General features: G+C 42.6%; 1 protein-coding gene and 1 long non-coding RNA gene across 8 annotated transcripts in view; one reads left to right on the top strand and one right to left on the bottom strand.

Annotated features, from left to right (window-relative positions):
• The window catches only part of MSH4 (mutS homolog 4), an 81,201-nt gene that overhangs the window by 50,296 nt on the left and 14,037 nt on the right, over window positions 1-16,868 (top strand). For all 7 annotated transcript variants that reach the window (XR_005583406.1, XR_005583405.1, XM_039483435.1 and 4 more), the window contains exons 8-16: window positions 6,579-6,646; window positions 9,516-9,590; window positions 10,007-10,071; window positions 10,672-10,841; window positions 12,975-13,111; window positions 13,687-13,790; window positions 14,656-14,780; window positions 16,155-16,355; window positions 16,556-16,674. Coding sequence is in view for 5 of the 7 variants with exons in the window: in XM_039483435.1 (XP_039339369.1) it covers window positions 6,579-6,646; window positions 9,516-9,590; window positions 10,007-10,071; window positions 10,672-10,841; window positions 12,975-13,111; window positions 13,687-13,790; window positions 14,656-14,780; window positions 16,155-16,355; window positions 16,556-16,674 (1,064 nt within the window). In the remaining 2 variants the exon portion in view is untranslated. The remainder of the gene's footprint in view (window positions 1-6,578; window positions 6,647-9,515; window positions 9,591-10,006; window positions 10,072-10,671; window positions 10,842-12,974; window positions 13,112-13,686; window positions 13,791-14,655; window positions 14,781-16,154; window positions 16,356-16,555; window positions 16,675-16,868) is intronic.
• LOC120369782 overlaps window positions 1-16,868 on the bottom strand; it is a 62,249-nt gene that overhangs the window by 33,821 nt on the left and 11,560 nt on the right. The window lies entirely within an intron of this gene.

The raw sequence follows: 16,868 nt of genomic DNA, 5'->3' as shown, positions 1-16,868 counted from the left end.
GCCCCGCTTTGCCGTTCCAGCCGTGCCGGTTTTTGTCCCCCCCCCCGCTTTGCCGCTTTAGCTGTACCATGTTTTCTTTTCTTTTTTTTCCCCCCTGCTTTGCCGCTCTAGCCTCACCATTTTTTTGTTTTTGTTCCCCCCCCTTCCCCCGGCCGCACCATGTTTTACTGCTCCGGCCGCACCATGTTTTTTTGTTGTTGTTGTTTTCCCCGCTTTGCAGTTCCAGCCACGCCGTTTTTTTGTTCCCCCCATCCCGTTTTGCTGCGCTGTGTGTTTTTTTTCCCCGCTTTGCCGCTCTGGCGCCCCCCCCCTTTTTTTTTTGCCTGGTGACACTTCAATCTGTGACAGTTCCTCAGATTTGTCACCTACAAAAGCCAGCTCAGGATGGGAATCTCCCTAACATCCTCAGCCGTGAAGACTGAAGCAAAGAATCCATTTAGTTTCTCCGCAATGACTTTATCGTCATTAAGCGCTCCTTTTGTGTTTCGATCGTCAAGGGGCCCCACTGGTTGTTTAGCAGGCTTCCTGCTTCTGATGTACTTAAAAAACATTTTGTTCTTCTTCGAGTGATTGCTCATATCCATTCCAGTTAGGTGTGTGCGCGCCGCGTGCACGTTCGTCGGAAGATTTTTGACCTAGCAACACTCGGTGGGTCGGCTGGGTGCCCCCTGGAGTGGCGCCGCTATGGCGCAGGATATATACCCCTGCCGACCCATCCGCTCCTCAGTTCCTTCTTACCGCCCATGTCGGTCGTTGGAACAGTGGAGCGCGGCTTAGCTGACCTCCACTTCCCTAGCTACTCGTAGTTTCTCTCGTTAAGTATATAGTTCAGATGTTTATAGTTGTAGTTATCTTTATTTGTTTGTAGTATAGTATAGTGTATTTATTTCACAGGGGTTCGGGGTTTATCCCCTTCCCCTCACCCGGTGCCGGGTCCGATGCCCGGTCCACAGGGTTTTATAATGCTCGGCCGGCCACAAGCCGATGCCGACAAGAGATCCTCTCCTAACTGCCTCGAGGGATATCACCTCACAGATAAGTGTCGCATGTGTGAGGCCTTTAATCCGAGAACAAAGGGGAGCGGGACTTTCGTCTCAAACAGCTCCTGAGGGAGGCAGCTCTTGCTCCTCCGCTCTCAGCACCGAGCGCTGGTTAGTCTTCAGGAGCGCTCCCTCAGCACCGGATCGCCGGTACTGCCAAGGCCTCTCGGTACCGGCCGTCGCTGGCCCCGACGTCCACTTGGCAGGGATCCCTCTCCTGGAGGATGAAGAGGCACAATATCCTTGCTGTGTCCGAGCCGCCTGCTCCGCAGCCGAGCGCTATGCTCAGTCGGATCGCCCGGCACCGATGTCTGCCGCGGCACCGACAATATCCGCACCATTAACTTCGGCAAGGCAAGAGCCGTCGAGTCTGGTGCTGGAAAGCTCCCCGGTACGAACCGTGGTCGAGCTCGCTATGAAGCTGCGTCCGATCCGCCTGCTCCGCAGCCGAGCGCTATGCTCAGTCGGATCGCCTGGCACCGAGGTCTGCCGCGGCACCGACAATATCCGCACCATTAACTCCGGCCAGGCAAGAGCTGTCGAGTCCGGTGCTGGAAAGTTCCCCGGTGCGGACCGTGGTCGAGCTCGCTATGAAGCTGCGTCTGAGCCGCCTGCTCCGCAGCCGAGCGCTATGCTCAGTCGGATCGCCTGGCACCGAGGTCTGCCGCGGCACCGACAATATCCGCACCATTAACTCCGGCCAGGCAAGAGCCGTCGAGTCCGGTGCTGGAAAGCTCCCCGGTACGGACCGTGGTCGAGCTCGCTATGAAGCTGCGTCCGAGCCGCCTGCTCCGCAGCCCGAGCGCTCTACTACGTCGCACTGCCTGGCACCTGTACCTGCTGCGGCACCGACAGTATCAGCACTGTAGACTCCGGCTACGCAAGAGCCGTTGAGTCCAGCACCTGAATGCTCCCCGGTGCGAGCTGTGGTCGAGCACGCCGGAAACATTTCCACAGTGAGGGAGTTGATGGCAAGGGCAGAGCCTGCGCTGCTTTAACCCCCAGCACTGCCGGTGTGGGTTATATTGTCTATCGGCGAGCCTGTCTTCCTCACGCCACCCTGCGTCGGCACCGCAGAACGGCACCGTTCACGATCGCGGGCCCGCAGACGTTCTTGGTCCTGTCACCGATCGAGGTCCTAACGCTGCTCACAGTCTCGGCACCGTTCTCCATTTCGGTACCAGTAGTACTCACGGCACCGGTCAGCGTCCCGTTCGCCAGCCCGGTACACTCAGCACCGATCCAGCTCCCGGCACCGCCCCAGGCACCGGGACTCCCGTAGCCAGTCCTGAACATTGAGCCTCATGCTCTCGGTCGACCGCCCGGCACAGCTCCGGTGGCAGGTCCCGTTCTCGGTACCGGTATGTCTCCCGGTACCGATTTCAGCTCCTCCAGGGCCATCCAGCCACGCATCAGTGTTGTCAGAGTCTTCCAGGAGACCTATCAGTGGTCATTCGAGTCACCTTGGGTGTACTACCACGCCAGAGGCGTACCGGTGGTCCCATCTCGCTCCGTTCCGTCGGAGCTCTGGGTGCCAGAGGCGACAATTAGCCGTCCCCCTCCGACCGGTACAGAGCAAGCCCCGGTTCAGCCACCGGGCTCCCAGATCCCACCGGATCAGGAGGTCGTCCAGGAGCGCGAGCCCACACAGGACCCGCTTGTACCTGGCCTTCTTCTTCCTCCTCCCCAGATGAGGTGGGGGCAGGAACATACTCCTCGGGCCCTCCTCTAATCGAAACACAAGTACATGGTATCCTCCAGGGGGTGCGAGTACCTATATGTACATCCGCCCCCCCCCGCTCCATTGTCGTCCAGTCCCTCAATGGGACGGAATGCCATGGCCAGCAGGCACCAGCCCCTAACTCCGAGGAGGCTAGGCGAATGGTCTTACTGGGCCATAAGATGTACTCGGCGGGAGCCCTGCAACTTTGTGTAGCAAACTAGCAAGCCCTGCTTAGCCGCTACTATGGGTGGCGGTGGGCAAATTTACAGAGTTGGTTCTTCAGAACTCCCGTCAAGAGTTCGATGCCCTCCTGGAACAAAGGAAGAAGCTGGCGAGAGCTTCCCTCCAGGCCTTGTTGGATGCAGCTGACTCCACTGCCACAACTCTGGCCTCGGGTGTTGCCACGAGGCGCTTTTCATGGCTCCAGTTATCGAGCCTTCCCTCGCATACAGGACTTGCCCTTCAATGGCAAAGGCCTGTTCTCTGAAAAAACTGGCCCTAGGCTGCAAAGCCTTAAGGGCAACAGGGTCACTTTGCGCTCTCTCTCAGCATGCACACGCCCGTGCTTCAGCGCCGACCTTTCCGTCCCCAGCCTCACCGCTCTTACCCTGCACCTAGACAAAGACAGGATTTTGCCAGCAGGCGTCGCTTACGCGGTCGTAGGCATCAATCAGGACCCCAAAGGAGCCAAAATTAGGGTCCTTCTAACCACCAATGGGGCTAAAGCCTACCCATCCTCGTCCCTCTTGGGGACCCCTCTCACAAGCGATTCCTCTTGCAAGAGGTGTGGACGCTCCTCTTCATCAGAGCTATACAGGAGGTACCTAAGGACAAAACCTAATCCCCTAGGCGAAGGAAGGTCTCAGACCTATCCTAGACCTGCGGGAACTCAACAAGTTCACAATGCAGATAAGTTCCGCATAGTACCCATGGGGACCGTCATCCCATCCTTGGATCCCGGAGACTGGTATGCTGCCCTCGATATGAAGGGCGCGTATTTTCACATCGCCATTCCTTTTCCACACAGAAGGTACCCCCGCTTTGGGGCCTACCGTCGTTTCCAGTATGCGGCCCTCCCGGTTGGCCTCTATACAGCCCAAGTGTATTCAAAGTGCATGGCTGTAGTCACCGCCTCTCTTCACCACCGTCGGATACACGTTCTCCGTATCTAGACGATTGGCTCATTCGAGGGACCACCGGGCCCAAGTTACCAGTCATGTGGGCATCGACACGGACCTATTCCTGTGTCTAGGCCTGATGATCAATAGAAAAATCCACTCTGATTCCCACACAGGGAATAGAATTCATTGGGGCCATCCTGGACTCCAGTCTCGCCAGAGCCTGCTTACCTCAGCCTCGGTTTCATGCGCTGGTAACAATTGTACAAGGTCTACGGGCCTTCCTGACAACTTTGGCTCGCACTTGCCTAGGTTTCCTGAGTCACGTGGCTGTCTGCACGTTTGTAACCAAACATGCCAAGCTTCGCCTCCGTCCACTTCAATCATGGCTCACCTTGGTGTACCACCTGGGCAGAGATAGCATACTCATGGTCGTCTCGTTCCCCCCGAGCATCCTAGGCTCCCTCGACCGGGAGTCAGCGCCTCCCTGGTGTATCCAGGGATGCTGTTCCATTCACCCCTCGGGGTCCCTCATGACAGACACCCCATCCCTCGGCTGGGTGCTCACCTGGGTCAGTTTCGCACTCACGGCCTTCGGTCGGCTCAAGAGCTGGCCTTACACATCAATGTCCGAGAGCTGAGAGCAGTCTGCCTTGTATACCAGGCGTTTCAGCTGGCGGATCGCCTCAGCAGATCCTTCCTGTCTCACAAGTGGTCGTTTCCTCCGGGCATTATCCATTCCGTTTTCCGGAAGTGGGACTTTCCCCACATAGCCCTCTTCGCTCTCGCGAGAACGTAAAGAGAGAAGAAGTTCTCCTCATTCCAAGGCCTCTCCCCAGGCTCGGTCTTGGAGGTTTTTTCTGATGCCGTGGATGAGCCATCTGCTGTATGCTTTTCCACTGTTCCCGCTGGTTCACAGGGTCCTGCTAAAACTCCGCAGGGACAGAGCGCACCTAATCATGATCGCTCCAGCGTAACCCAGGCAGCACTGGTACACCACGTTGCTACACCTGTCGGTAGCCAACCCTATTCCCCTGCCTCTTTGCCCAGACCCCATGACGCGGGATCACGGCAAGCTTCACCACCCGGACTTGTAATCCCTGCACCTCGCAGCATGGCTGCTGCATGGCTAAACCGATCCGAGTTACGTTGTTCTGCCTCGGTTCTACAGGATTCTCCTGGGTGGTAGGAAATCTTCCACTCGGTTAACGTATCTGGCCAAGTGGAAGCGTTTCTCCTGCTGCTTCGAAACACACAATGTTTCTCCAGCCGAGGTCCTGATCCATTCCATCTTGGACTACCTCTGCTCTCAAACAGCAGAGCAATCATCATTAAGGGTACACTTGGCAGCCATCTCTACCTTCTACCCAGCGGAGACTGGCCGCTCCGTATTCTTACACCTTGTGGTTTCTAGGTTCCTCAAGGGCTTGGAGTGTTTATACCACCCCCCAGTTGGGCCCCGCCAAAAACCTGGGTCTTCAACCTGGTTCTAACCAGTTTTATGACTGCCCTAATCAAGCCAATGACAACATGCTCATTGATATACCTGTCCTGGAAGACAGTTTTCCTGTAGCCTTTCCAGCGGCCAGATGAGTCTCCGAGCTTCAGGCTCTCACAATAGACCCACGGTATACTGTGTTCCTCAAGGACGAGGGCAGTTGTTACCACGTCCGACCTGCCTCCCTAAGGTGGTGTCGGCCTCTCATATCTACCAGGATATCTCCCTTCCGGTCTTCTTTCCGAAGCCACACTCATCGCAAGGAGAGCAACAATTGCCCTCCCTAGGCGTCCGTAGGGCGTCCGCAATCTATATCGAGTGGACAAAGCCCTTTCGCAACGCCCCCAAATCTTTGTCGTACTGGCATACCGGACGAAGGGCATACCTATCTCCTCCTAGAGGATTTCATCTTCGATGACGTCGTGCATCCACACCTCCTATGTTTTGGCCCATGTTCCATAGAGCCACCTTACTGCACATTCCATCAGGGCTCAGGCTTCTCTGCTGCCTTCCTGGCTCACATACCCTTTCAGGGGGTGTGTCTTGCAACTACCTGGTCCTCGGTCCACACCTTTGCCTCATTAGTCCAGAGATGATGCAGCCTTTGGCTCAGCAGTTTTGCATTCTGCAACATCTAACTCCGACCCCACCGCCTACGTAAGGCTTGGGAATCACCTAACTGGAATGCATAGGAGCAATCACTCGAAGAAGAAAAGACGGTTACTCACCGTTGTAACTGTTGTTCTTCGAGATGTGTTGCTCCTATCCATTCCAGACCCGCCCTCCTTCCCCACTGTCGGAATAGCCGGCAAGAAGAAACTGAGGAGCAGATGGGTCGGCAGGGGTATATATCCTGCGCCATAGCGGCGCCACTCCAGGGGGCGCCCAGCCGACCCACCGAGTGTTGCTAGGGTAAAAATCTTCCGACGAACTTACACGCGGCGCGCACACACCTAACTGGAATGGATAGGAGCAACACATCTCGAAGAACAACAGTTACAACGGTGAGTAACCGTCTTTTATTACCTTTGGAATTTTTGGCTAGCTGTTCTTCAAACTCCTCTTTGGCTTTTCTTATTACACTCTTGCACTTAAGTTGGCAGTGTTTGTGCTCCTTTCTATTTGCCTCACTAGGATTTGACTTCCACTTTTCCAAGTTTCAGCTCAGTTTCTAATTTGTGTTTAATTTTGTTTTACAGTGATTTCAAGATTCCTGGATACTGAACAACTTCTTTCAATTTTAGTACAAATTCCAAAGCAAGATACAGTAGGTTTATAAATGCATCTATCTCATAAATAATGAATAATTGTCAGTTATCTCAATAGAGTATGCAACATATAAACTTCATATAGCAGCTGTACAATTGTAGTATATTGTAAGAAAAAGATTGTACATTAAAGAGAGATGGAAACATAGTTTTAAAGATATACAGCGATTTATATATGTTGTTCCTCACCCAGAAAGATGAAAGTACGTACCCCTTAAACTAAACCATATTTTTTACTCTGTAACAGGAGAAGAATTTCAGCCAGTCACAAAGTGTTTTCATTTATTTATTTAGATTTATGTAGAGAGTAATAAAAGAGCACCTAGCTAATGCTCTAGGCATCCTTGACAATATTTAAAAAATACACTGAAACAGGCCTGTTGGTTCCTCCAGATCAGCTCAAATACACAACAACAAAATACATGACTGATGTGAATTGCTCTCACACAATCTGCAATTTCCTACACCCAGTCTAATCAAACACTCATTTCTTCGCAAGTGAAGGAGAAAAGGTGGGCAAAGCAGCAAGGCTAACAAGCTCAAGCTGTTATGGAGTTGGGGAGGAAGCGAGGCCCTGTTACCCTTGTGGAGAATGACTAAAAAAAAGTGATTGTTGTTCCTTCACAAATGCCACTGTACTTTTAAAATCTCCATCCTCTTACATATTCATCCTAAGCACACCTCCATCTTAACATCACTGGAGAGTAGGAGACAGAAGCATTTTCATATGAGCATGAAAGGTAAAATACACCTTTTAATGTTAAAAGTTGTATAATAGAAATAATCTCCTTTTTGTAATATACTCACAGTTTTTAGATTGATTGCCCACTTAACTTTGCTTTGTCTATTATTTAGCCTCAGGAGCCTCTTATAAAATAAAAAGCAGTTGAGATTATCCCTTATATATGGGCTGCAAAACATTTACTAAAAAACAAACCTCTTTAGTTTAGTTTCAGTTACTAAATAAATCTTCCAAATCTGTCAAGCCAGAACTTAGAATCTTGTTCCTTTTAGCTTCCGAACACAGGCCTTCATGCTTAAGCCAAGTGAAAGTCTCTTACAACTATGAAATAAGTTCTCTCAGCAGCGATCAAGGTACAAACTATTAATACACATAACATAGACAGTACAATTAAATGCAGCAATTATTAACATTTGTTTTATTACAACTCATTTTCTTCAAATATAGCACATGCACAAATTTTCAAGGGGATTAAAATATATTGAAAATTTGAACCTGCCATATTTAGCAAGCTGTTTTAGAGATAGAGGGATACAGAGAATATTTAAATACAAGTCAACATCTCAAATCAGGGTATTTTTTAGGTCCAGATTTTGTCACCCATTTTGTTTTAAATTTAATTTAAAAAAATCTGTTACGTGCCCCTATTCTCAGTGCATCAACAGCAAGATTTGAATCCTGGACTTCAGCACCAACCTTGACAGCTTCAACTAGCTCATCTCAGAGTAGGCTGTTACCACTTCCGTTATTTGCAAACTGCAAAACATCACTAACCAATGACTAAGTGCATCCAACTAGTGTAAAAAAGTACGTGAGGAAAGTGCTTTAGTAACAATACAGCTGCCTAGACTTCATTGTTAACAAAAGAACTATTCTGATTCAGTATACTTAAAATACAGCCAGTACATCACAATTTTCCTTAGTGTTTCTGGATGCTAATTTAGACAAAAAAGAAATTAGAAAGGAAATAAATCTTTCTTTTTACTCTCATCCATGTGTCTATTTTAAAATGTTAAAAAATAAATTAAAACACCATGTTATAATGTTACCAACAGGTATAGAATAAAAAAACTGTTGAATGCTGCTTTTTTTTCCTTAAAAGCAAGACACACTGAAGTTCCTGGAGTTGTAATTGGTAATGTGTGTATGTGGGGGAGATTTTGGCAGAAACTTGCTATGGTTATTGGAACAACTCCTCTTGCTTGCTTCCACCTTGCTAAGGTGACCCAAGTCAATCAAATTGCTCAATTTTAAGGAATATTTCTGTAAATGTCACCCCTGATACTTCAATTACACTAAGACACCATCTGGACTGATTGCCAAGCTTCATTCTGAGAAGAAAATTCAGCAAAATTCAGCAACATATAAAGGGATTTAATTGAGTTCTGTGAGCACATTTTTCTTTCTAAGAAACTTCAGAACATTAGAAATTGGGTGGGTTGGGGTGTTTCTGTTCCAACAATTTGTAGCATAATTATTTTTAAAGTAAACTAAGGCTTTTTAGTAGATTTGTATGTGTAATTGAATTTTTCATAAAATTGAAATAAAAATACTGTTTAGTATTTCCCACACAGGAGCTTTCACTTTTATTTATATTTTCTATTAATTTGACTTTAAAAACAGGGAAGATTTTCATTTGTGCCTTTGAAAATCTGCCTTAGTTTCTACATAAGAATTTTCCATTTTTCAAATCTAAAGTTTTCTTCAGTTTCATTTTCAGAAGCCTTTGATTTTCCAACATTGATTTAAACTCGCCACACAAAAATTAGATTTTTTTTCCTTATGGAACTGCTACCTATTCTTTCTTTATAAGGCAACAACAGCACATAGCAAATGTTCTGTTCTCCGTAAGAAAGCACAAATATTTTAGACTTCTTGTCAGTTGAAGAACTCTTTTGAAAATATTGTATTGTAATTTGAGTTTTCTCAAGCCATATATAGTCAAATTTAAAAAAAAAACAGCAAATTTACAAATTGTCAAGCTGGTCATTAGTCATATGAATTTTCATAAATCACTTAATAGTGCATGAAAAAAACATTCAGAATATGTGTGTAAAATACATGCTTGTTTTGAAATGTATTTTAAAAATTTATACGTACTGTATTTGTAATTTTTTTTTCAACAGGTTAAAGCTGCTGAATCAAAAATAACTAATTTAATCTATCTGAAGCATACTTTGGAACTTGTGGATCCTCTAAAGGTAAAATGTATTCTGTTACTTTTTCTATATAAAACCCAAACTAGTTAATTTTTGTTGTCACACAGTGCAGTTCATTATATTTACTTTATATCTCATGGAACTGTACATTGTCACTGTAGCAACATCCTCTAAAAATAAGACAAGGGCCTCTAAATCTATGCTAAGTTTGATGTTGATTTAAAAATAAACATATTTGAGTCTCTAATACTTTCGGAACTGGATTCTGAATGCTAGTTAAAAGCTTAATTTTATAATGATTATTTAACTTAAATAGATGCCAGCCCAACCAGTAAGCTCTCTATATCACCCCAATTTCAAATAAGCCTAGGTGAATCTAAGGCCTTATGGACTGTTAAAATGATTATTTAATCATAAAAACATGATTACATTTTAATCTATATTTTAATTTTCAATAGGCTGCTTTGAAAAGCTGCAAGACACATCTATTAAAGGCATATTACAGTTCTCTGGAAGACAAAAGGTACTGTGATAATATTTTCATAGCTAGAATATCTTGTTGTCTCCTTTTTTTCTGAGGATGGCTAGGATTTTAAGATATTGCTTCTTGAATTATTTATAGATATAGCTCCTGGGTTTTGTGTTATCATTAGAAGCTCTTAATTTTACTTATTCTTTCTTATGAAGTTTTTAGAAATTCAGTTTTTCAACTATTGCAGGAGAAATTTGAAAAAAGATAAACAGAAAATTGGTTTTAACAATAGTTGATTGTTATGAATGACAAACATAATTTAAATTATTACAAAAATTAAATACTCCAGTAGATATTATTGAAAAGACAAAAAAAATTGAGAATACTTTGATTTCTTAGAATCACCCAAAATGACTGAGGACAAGTAGCTGTTTCCGATATCTGAGCAGTGTGCAATGTCTGCTATTCTTTAAGGTATTGAAATATTTAGGTTAAAGTTAGGTGTGTTCATATGATGTCTGAGGTAAAAAAAAATCACGTTAAGTTTTCTGTTTATTGGCTTCAGTCATTTTTATTTATAATTGAAGATAATGTTGATAATTAAGTTGAAAAATATTACCTAGCTAATAGCTGATATAACTACTGTTGTAGGTTTGGAATCATACTTGAAAAGATTAAAACTGTCATTAATGATGATACAAGATACACAAAAGGATGCCTGAATATGAGGACCCAGAAGTGCTATGCAGTCAGGCCAAATATCAATGAATTCCTTGATATAGCTCGTAGAACATACACAGAGATTGTAGATGACATAGCAGGTATTTCACGATTGATCGCTAATAGAAATATATTGCATCCATTATATAGAACCATAAAATTGTACAAGAATATATAGTGCTAACTTTCTAATGAAGAGAAGGCAAATATTTTTATTGTAATTTGATTTTGTCATTGATAAAAAGGTACATTTGAAATTAGGGTTGCCATATGTCTCGGTTTTCCCAGACACAACCTATTTTTGGTCCTCCGATCTCTGTCCTGGCAGATTTTTTAAATATGAACAAATGTCCATGATATTTCCTTTCTTGTCCTATTTCAGGATATTTTGAGGACATTACACTTGTTATTTATAAATGCTAGATATTCAAAGTAGAAATAAACTGTACTCCCCTCCCCCTCCATCTCTCCCTTCCCCCTTGCAGTGGCCTCTATTTGGGAACTTGAAATATGGTAACCCTATTTGAAATTTACATTGAGATTTTCCATTTGTAGATAAAAACTGTAATTAAAATGAAATGATGAATAATTATTTTGTGATTTTAAAAAGTAAAAAGATTGCTTTGTTTATTCTGCCAAAGAAAAACAAGCTGTATATGAATCAAACATATAGTAATCTTTCCATTTAAAACCTATGGTTTGCACCTACAATGCAGTGCATCTAAATTCAGTTTGAAGTGTTGAAACAATGTTATTTCAAATAAAATTTTCTGGTACAAAAAATTAGTTTTATCATCTGCTGACACATTACAAACACAAATACTTTGTTTTTAATATTTTAACTAGTTTGAGTCTGTGAGCTATGATTTAACTGTGTGCTATTAAGAATTGTGTAAAACCACTTTCTTGATATTATTTTAAAGCCAAAATGAATAAAATCAATGTTGGAAGAATGCCTCTATTCTTTGAGTGTAACTGTTTTAGATAAAGTGTCTAAAGTTGATGAAAATAATTGTCTTTTTCTGAATGGCTCCTATCACGTTTCTGAGCAGACAAGATTGTTCTTTTAGTTCACACTTTAACAGGAAAGAATGACAAATAGCACATGTGAATAATAGAATTTTTAACACCAATAATACACTATAGATTGTCTTGAGGTTCCTGTTAGCTTTGTAGCTTACAGTTGACATGACACAGAGTGAACATCACAAGAGTTTAGTTGTTCCCTTGCTTTCCAAAATTTTCCTTACATGGCTGACCCAGAGAGATGTAGGCAGGGAGGAGCTCTCTCTCCCTCCTAATGGTTACTGCAGTCCAGTTTTACTGCAGCCCACATGTTTACAGCAGAAGAGCTTCTTTTATCCTTTTCCTGTTATCATGCTAAGCATTGAGGAAGCAAATGCTGACACTGGAGCACTGAGTAACTCCTGGACCCAGGTGTCCAACAGAGCCCATCCTCTCTACCTAACCATTTGCTGGTCTGTGTCTCTGGTGGTAGCAACAGTGGGAGATTGAGCCAGCTCAGTGAGGAGTATGAATGCCAGGGAAACCTTGTTCAACAGCATCCTCCTTTTCTCCCCACACAGTAGTACAACATCAGTATTTTTCCTCATCCACCCAAGCACCCGCACATGCCTGTACCCCACTCAGCAAAATTCAGAATTCCTATAATTTAGCAGCACCTTTCCTCCTGCCACCTAATAGTCCTCTGCATCTATCACCCTCCTAGGTGGGTGGGTTGGGATTAGGATTTAGAAATGCAAAGGATTCTGAACTATGGAGTGAGTGGGAAAAGATTGACAGCCCCAGATCTAAGCATTACAGTTACCTGTTGAGAAAGCAGGGTGAAACACCACTGGCATGAAAGTGGATTCATCTGAAGCTTACTTCTCTGAGAAATCTTCCTTTCCAGCAAAAGGACAACCCACCCCTGAGATCCCCATGACGACATATGAATATCTTTAAAAAGAACCTATGAATTCTCCTATTCTCACCTGGCACTTTTTGTCCACTAGTTTTATAAAGTTAGCGCTCTTATTTGAATGGCTTACCAAGCTCTTTCACCTCCACACAAGCCCCGTTTCAAGGTCCTAACAAGGCTGTCTAATTTACTGGAATTGGTATCTAGATATCCGCATGATGAATTTTCTACTCAGATAACACAGTGAGTTTTATAGTATGTTAGAAAATATTTCAGTTATGGCTGATTACCCTCCCACCCCCATATTACTTAGGAATGATAACACAGCTTGGAGAAAAATACAACCTACCTCTGAAGATGAGTTTCAGTTCTGCTCGTGGATTTTTTATCCAAATGAATGCAGAATGTGCAGCATTACCTAATGGTCAGCTTCCTTCAGAATTTACAAAGGTATGTGTTCTGGACATGTTTTGTCATGAAATTAATGACTTCAGTGATATTACATAATAAATGAGGCTAGAATGTATTTAACCCATATTCTTTTATGCTGTGTGTTAAATGTCAATATGTGGTATATTATTTGTGAGATAATATGAAATGTTATAAGGTTTCTATCATTCTGATATTTGCATTTTGTTTTCTTGTTTTTTCCATGCTATTTTATTTAGGAAAAGTGAAATAAGGGAACAGTTTTGTCACTTGCTTTCCAGATTGTTCCTACTTTGTTTTCTGAAAATCTTTCTTTATGTGCAAAAAGAACAGGAGTACTTGTGGCACCTTAGAGACTAACAAATTTATTTTAGCATGAGCTTTCGTGAGCTACAGCTCACTTCTTCGGATGCATAGAATGGAATAGAAATAAAGAAATAAAGAAAGATTTCCAGAAATAAATTTGTTAGTCTCTAAGGTGCCACAAGTACTCCTGTTCTTTTTGCGGATACAGACTAACACGGCTGCTACTCTGAAAACTTTCCTTGTGTGTGTTTATTTGAAATGTGTTACTTAAAGTTTGAATTTCCCTACAGATCACTAAAATGAAAAATGCATATAGCTTTACTTCAGCAGACTTAATTAAAATGAATGAAAGATGCCAGGAGTCTTTGAGAGAAATTTATCACATGACCTACTTGTAAGAACATTTCAAACTCTTTAATATTTGTGTTAACTTGATTTATTTGCCATATTAACAACTAGTTGTGAGGTTTTCTAATATATTTTCATTGGTAAATTATGGGGTCTTATAAAAGCACTCCAGATTGCAGAGTGAGTGTTCTTCACGAGAGAGCACATTAAAAGGCTAAATCTACATTATTCTGAATTATGATTAAAATGTATAGGGATTTATTCATTAAAAAGAAGAGTATCCATCACATTTATTAAACTTTTTGTAGAATATTATCAACACAAAATGACACCATGAGTATAGCAATTTGGCAATTTGTAGCCATTATTTATATTAAGTATGCCTTTCATTTTAAGTAGAATTACCTTCAGTTTTTCCATAAATTATGCTTATAAAGGGACCCAAGGGCATATATTGTTCTCTTTTCTTCTAGATCACAAAAGCTAAGAGAGGTTTTTTTGGCTACATCTTATTTTGGAGATCATGTGAACCCATTTTAAACATGAAATACTCAAGAAACTGAAGAGTCACACTTTTTGGAGGACAAAGAACATCATTGGTTCAAAAACTGTGTTTTTTAGAGTCAATTTTGCATATGCAGCTCACTTTCAAGCAGTGGAAGTTGCATCTGCAAAGCTGATGGCAGAATTTGGCCTAGAAGTTGTTCCCCAATAACTTACTACGCTTTTTAGAAATTCACAGAATTGTCCATGTTTACAAATCTCTATGGCATTTATGTAATGCCTGTCATCCTAGTATCTAAGTACCATATTGACATTATGAACTTAATAATTACTTTATTGCTGTAAATTGTGTAAAGCAATAAAATATAGTAGTGTACAGTAACTAATTCAGAGCTGTCTGCTTGCAGGATAGTGTGTAAACTACTGAGTGAAATCTATGAACATATCCATTGCCTATACAAACTCTCTGATACTGTGTCAATGTTGGATATGTTGCTGTCATTTGCCCATGCCTGCACTCTTTCTGACTATGGTAAGTTTCTTATTAAGAGATGGTAAATATAAATAAAAATGCTGGTAAAGCTACACCCCTGTCCCCCACTATTTATATAATAGTACCAGGTCTAGTTTGTGGCTCTTGTATTTATCTCTTCATATATTAGTCATCTATAGAACTAAAATTGAATTTCAGTTCAGTGTATGAATTACTTTTACAGCTTCACTTTTCCTACTTTTCTTTCCCTTTTTATTCGTATATTCCCCCACTTGCTTCTGAACACAATCTTGGCATGTTATCTTAGGATGGAGGGCTAAGATGTTATTTTTCTGTAATAGATCATGAGGACTTGTATAAAAGATGTAATCTCTACCTGATAACAGCCCATTAATTCCTCCAAGTATACTGTCTTTGCTGATTTGATAGCTATAGGTCTTCTACATGGGAATATCCTTTCTGATTCTTCCACTCTTGCTCATGTTGAATAATCCCTTCTTTGTGAACAGTACTTGTCACGGGGTGACTGACCTTTTAGAGAGAATTAGGGACAGTCTACCCATGACTAAGGTTGGTAAGCCAGCCTTGGTGACTAATTGGTGGATTGGGAGCTAATCGATTGCCCAGGTGGCTGATTACTGCTCAATTAGAGGAGCACCTGATTTTAATAAAATTACCAGAACTCAGTCTGGAGAGGAGGTCAGCAAGGAGCAGTGTTGGGGAAAAAAGACTCCTGATGACAGGAGACAGCGGGCAATAGAAAAGGGGGAGGATGCCTATTCTTTCATGGGATAGACAAATGATACCTGAACCTCAGTTCCAGGGAGAAGAACTGGATCATATCTTTATGCTATGTTAGCTAAAGCACTGGCAAGAGTTCTACCCAAGCTCCAGTGAGAACTGGGAAGGTGAAGGTGGTACCTTCAGCTCTGGGGAGGAGGATGGAGGGTTATTTTCTGTAAACAGTAGAAAGACTGTTCTGAACATTACTCCAGCTCCAGGGAGGAGGACTAGGAGCCTCATGATGCAGGCAAAATACAGAACTATGTAAGAGGGGTCTCCCAAATCTGGAGCGAGGAGTAGGATTAAAGGCTCGAGTGGAAGGTCTTTCCCTGTCTGGGATATTTGTTTCTGTTAATTAAAGGGAAATGCTTTAAGGCAAGCTTGTTTTGACTTATTTTGTAGATACAGGTTGGGGGAAACTGAGGCAGCACCTTGTCATGCTATGCCTGGCAGAGGAGTGAAGCCCCCAACTCAAGTAGCAAGATATTATTCAACAAGAGGAAGAGTAACAGACTCGGAGCTCTGCATGAGTGATTCTTATTTTATTTAAAAATTTAGCTTTTTAATAATTGTCATAAGTTTATTTTGTATTTAGTGCTTAACATTTCTTATAATTTTTTCTTGGTTTAGTTCGTCCAGAATTTACTGATACCTTAGCAATCAAGCAGGGATGGCATCCCATTCTTGAAAAGATATCTGTGGAAAAACCTGTTTCTAATAACACATATATCACAGAAGGCAGCAATTTTATCATTATTACAGGACCAAATATGAGTGGAAAATCAACTTACCTGAAACAGATTGCTCTCTGTCAAATTATGGCACAGATTGGTGAGCAACAGTTTACCTTATAAGTATTCTTTTGCACTACTCATATTGTTTTCTACTGAAAATTTCATTATTTACTAAGTGGAAAAATGTTTTTAAAAATAAGATGAGATTTTATGTGTATTACACAAGGCCAATTTTTAGCTATAGTGTTACTACCAGTGATAACATAAGGTAACTTGTACTTTTATTTTATTTTGCAGGTTCTTATGTCCCAGCAGAATATTCTTCTTTTAGAATTGCTGAGCAAATTTTCACTAGAATTGGTATGGATGATGATATAGAAACAAATTCATCAACATTCATGAAGGAAATGAAAGAGGTACAAGTTTAATTATTTTAGTATCAAGGACCCTAATTAACATTAAGCTGGTACAGTTTACATTGGTTTATGGATATATATTTCATTGGCACTGAAGCACTTTTATTTTAGACAAGCACATGTCAGGGATAGTATAGGAGTACTTGGTCCTGCCTCAGCACAGGGGGCTGGGCTAGGTGACCTCTCAAGGTCCC

The sequence above is a fragment of the Mauremys reevesii genome, linkage group 8 (assembly GCF_016161935.1).
Source record: "Mauremys reevesii isolate NIE-2019 linkage group 8, ASM1616193v1, whole genome shotgun sequence".
NCBI classification, from domain to species: domain Eukaryota; kingdom Metazoa; phylum Chordata; order Testudines; family Geoemydidae; genus Mauremys; species Mauremys reevesii.
This window is presented reverse-complemented; position numbering and strand designations above follow the sequence as displayed.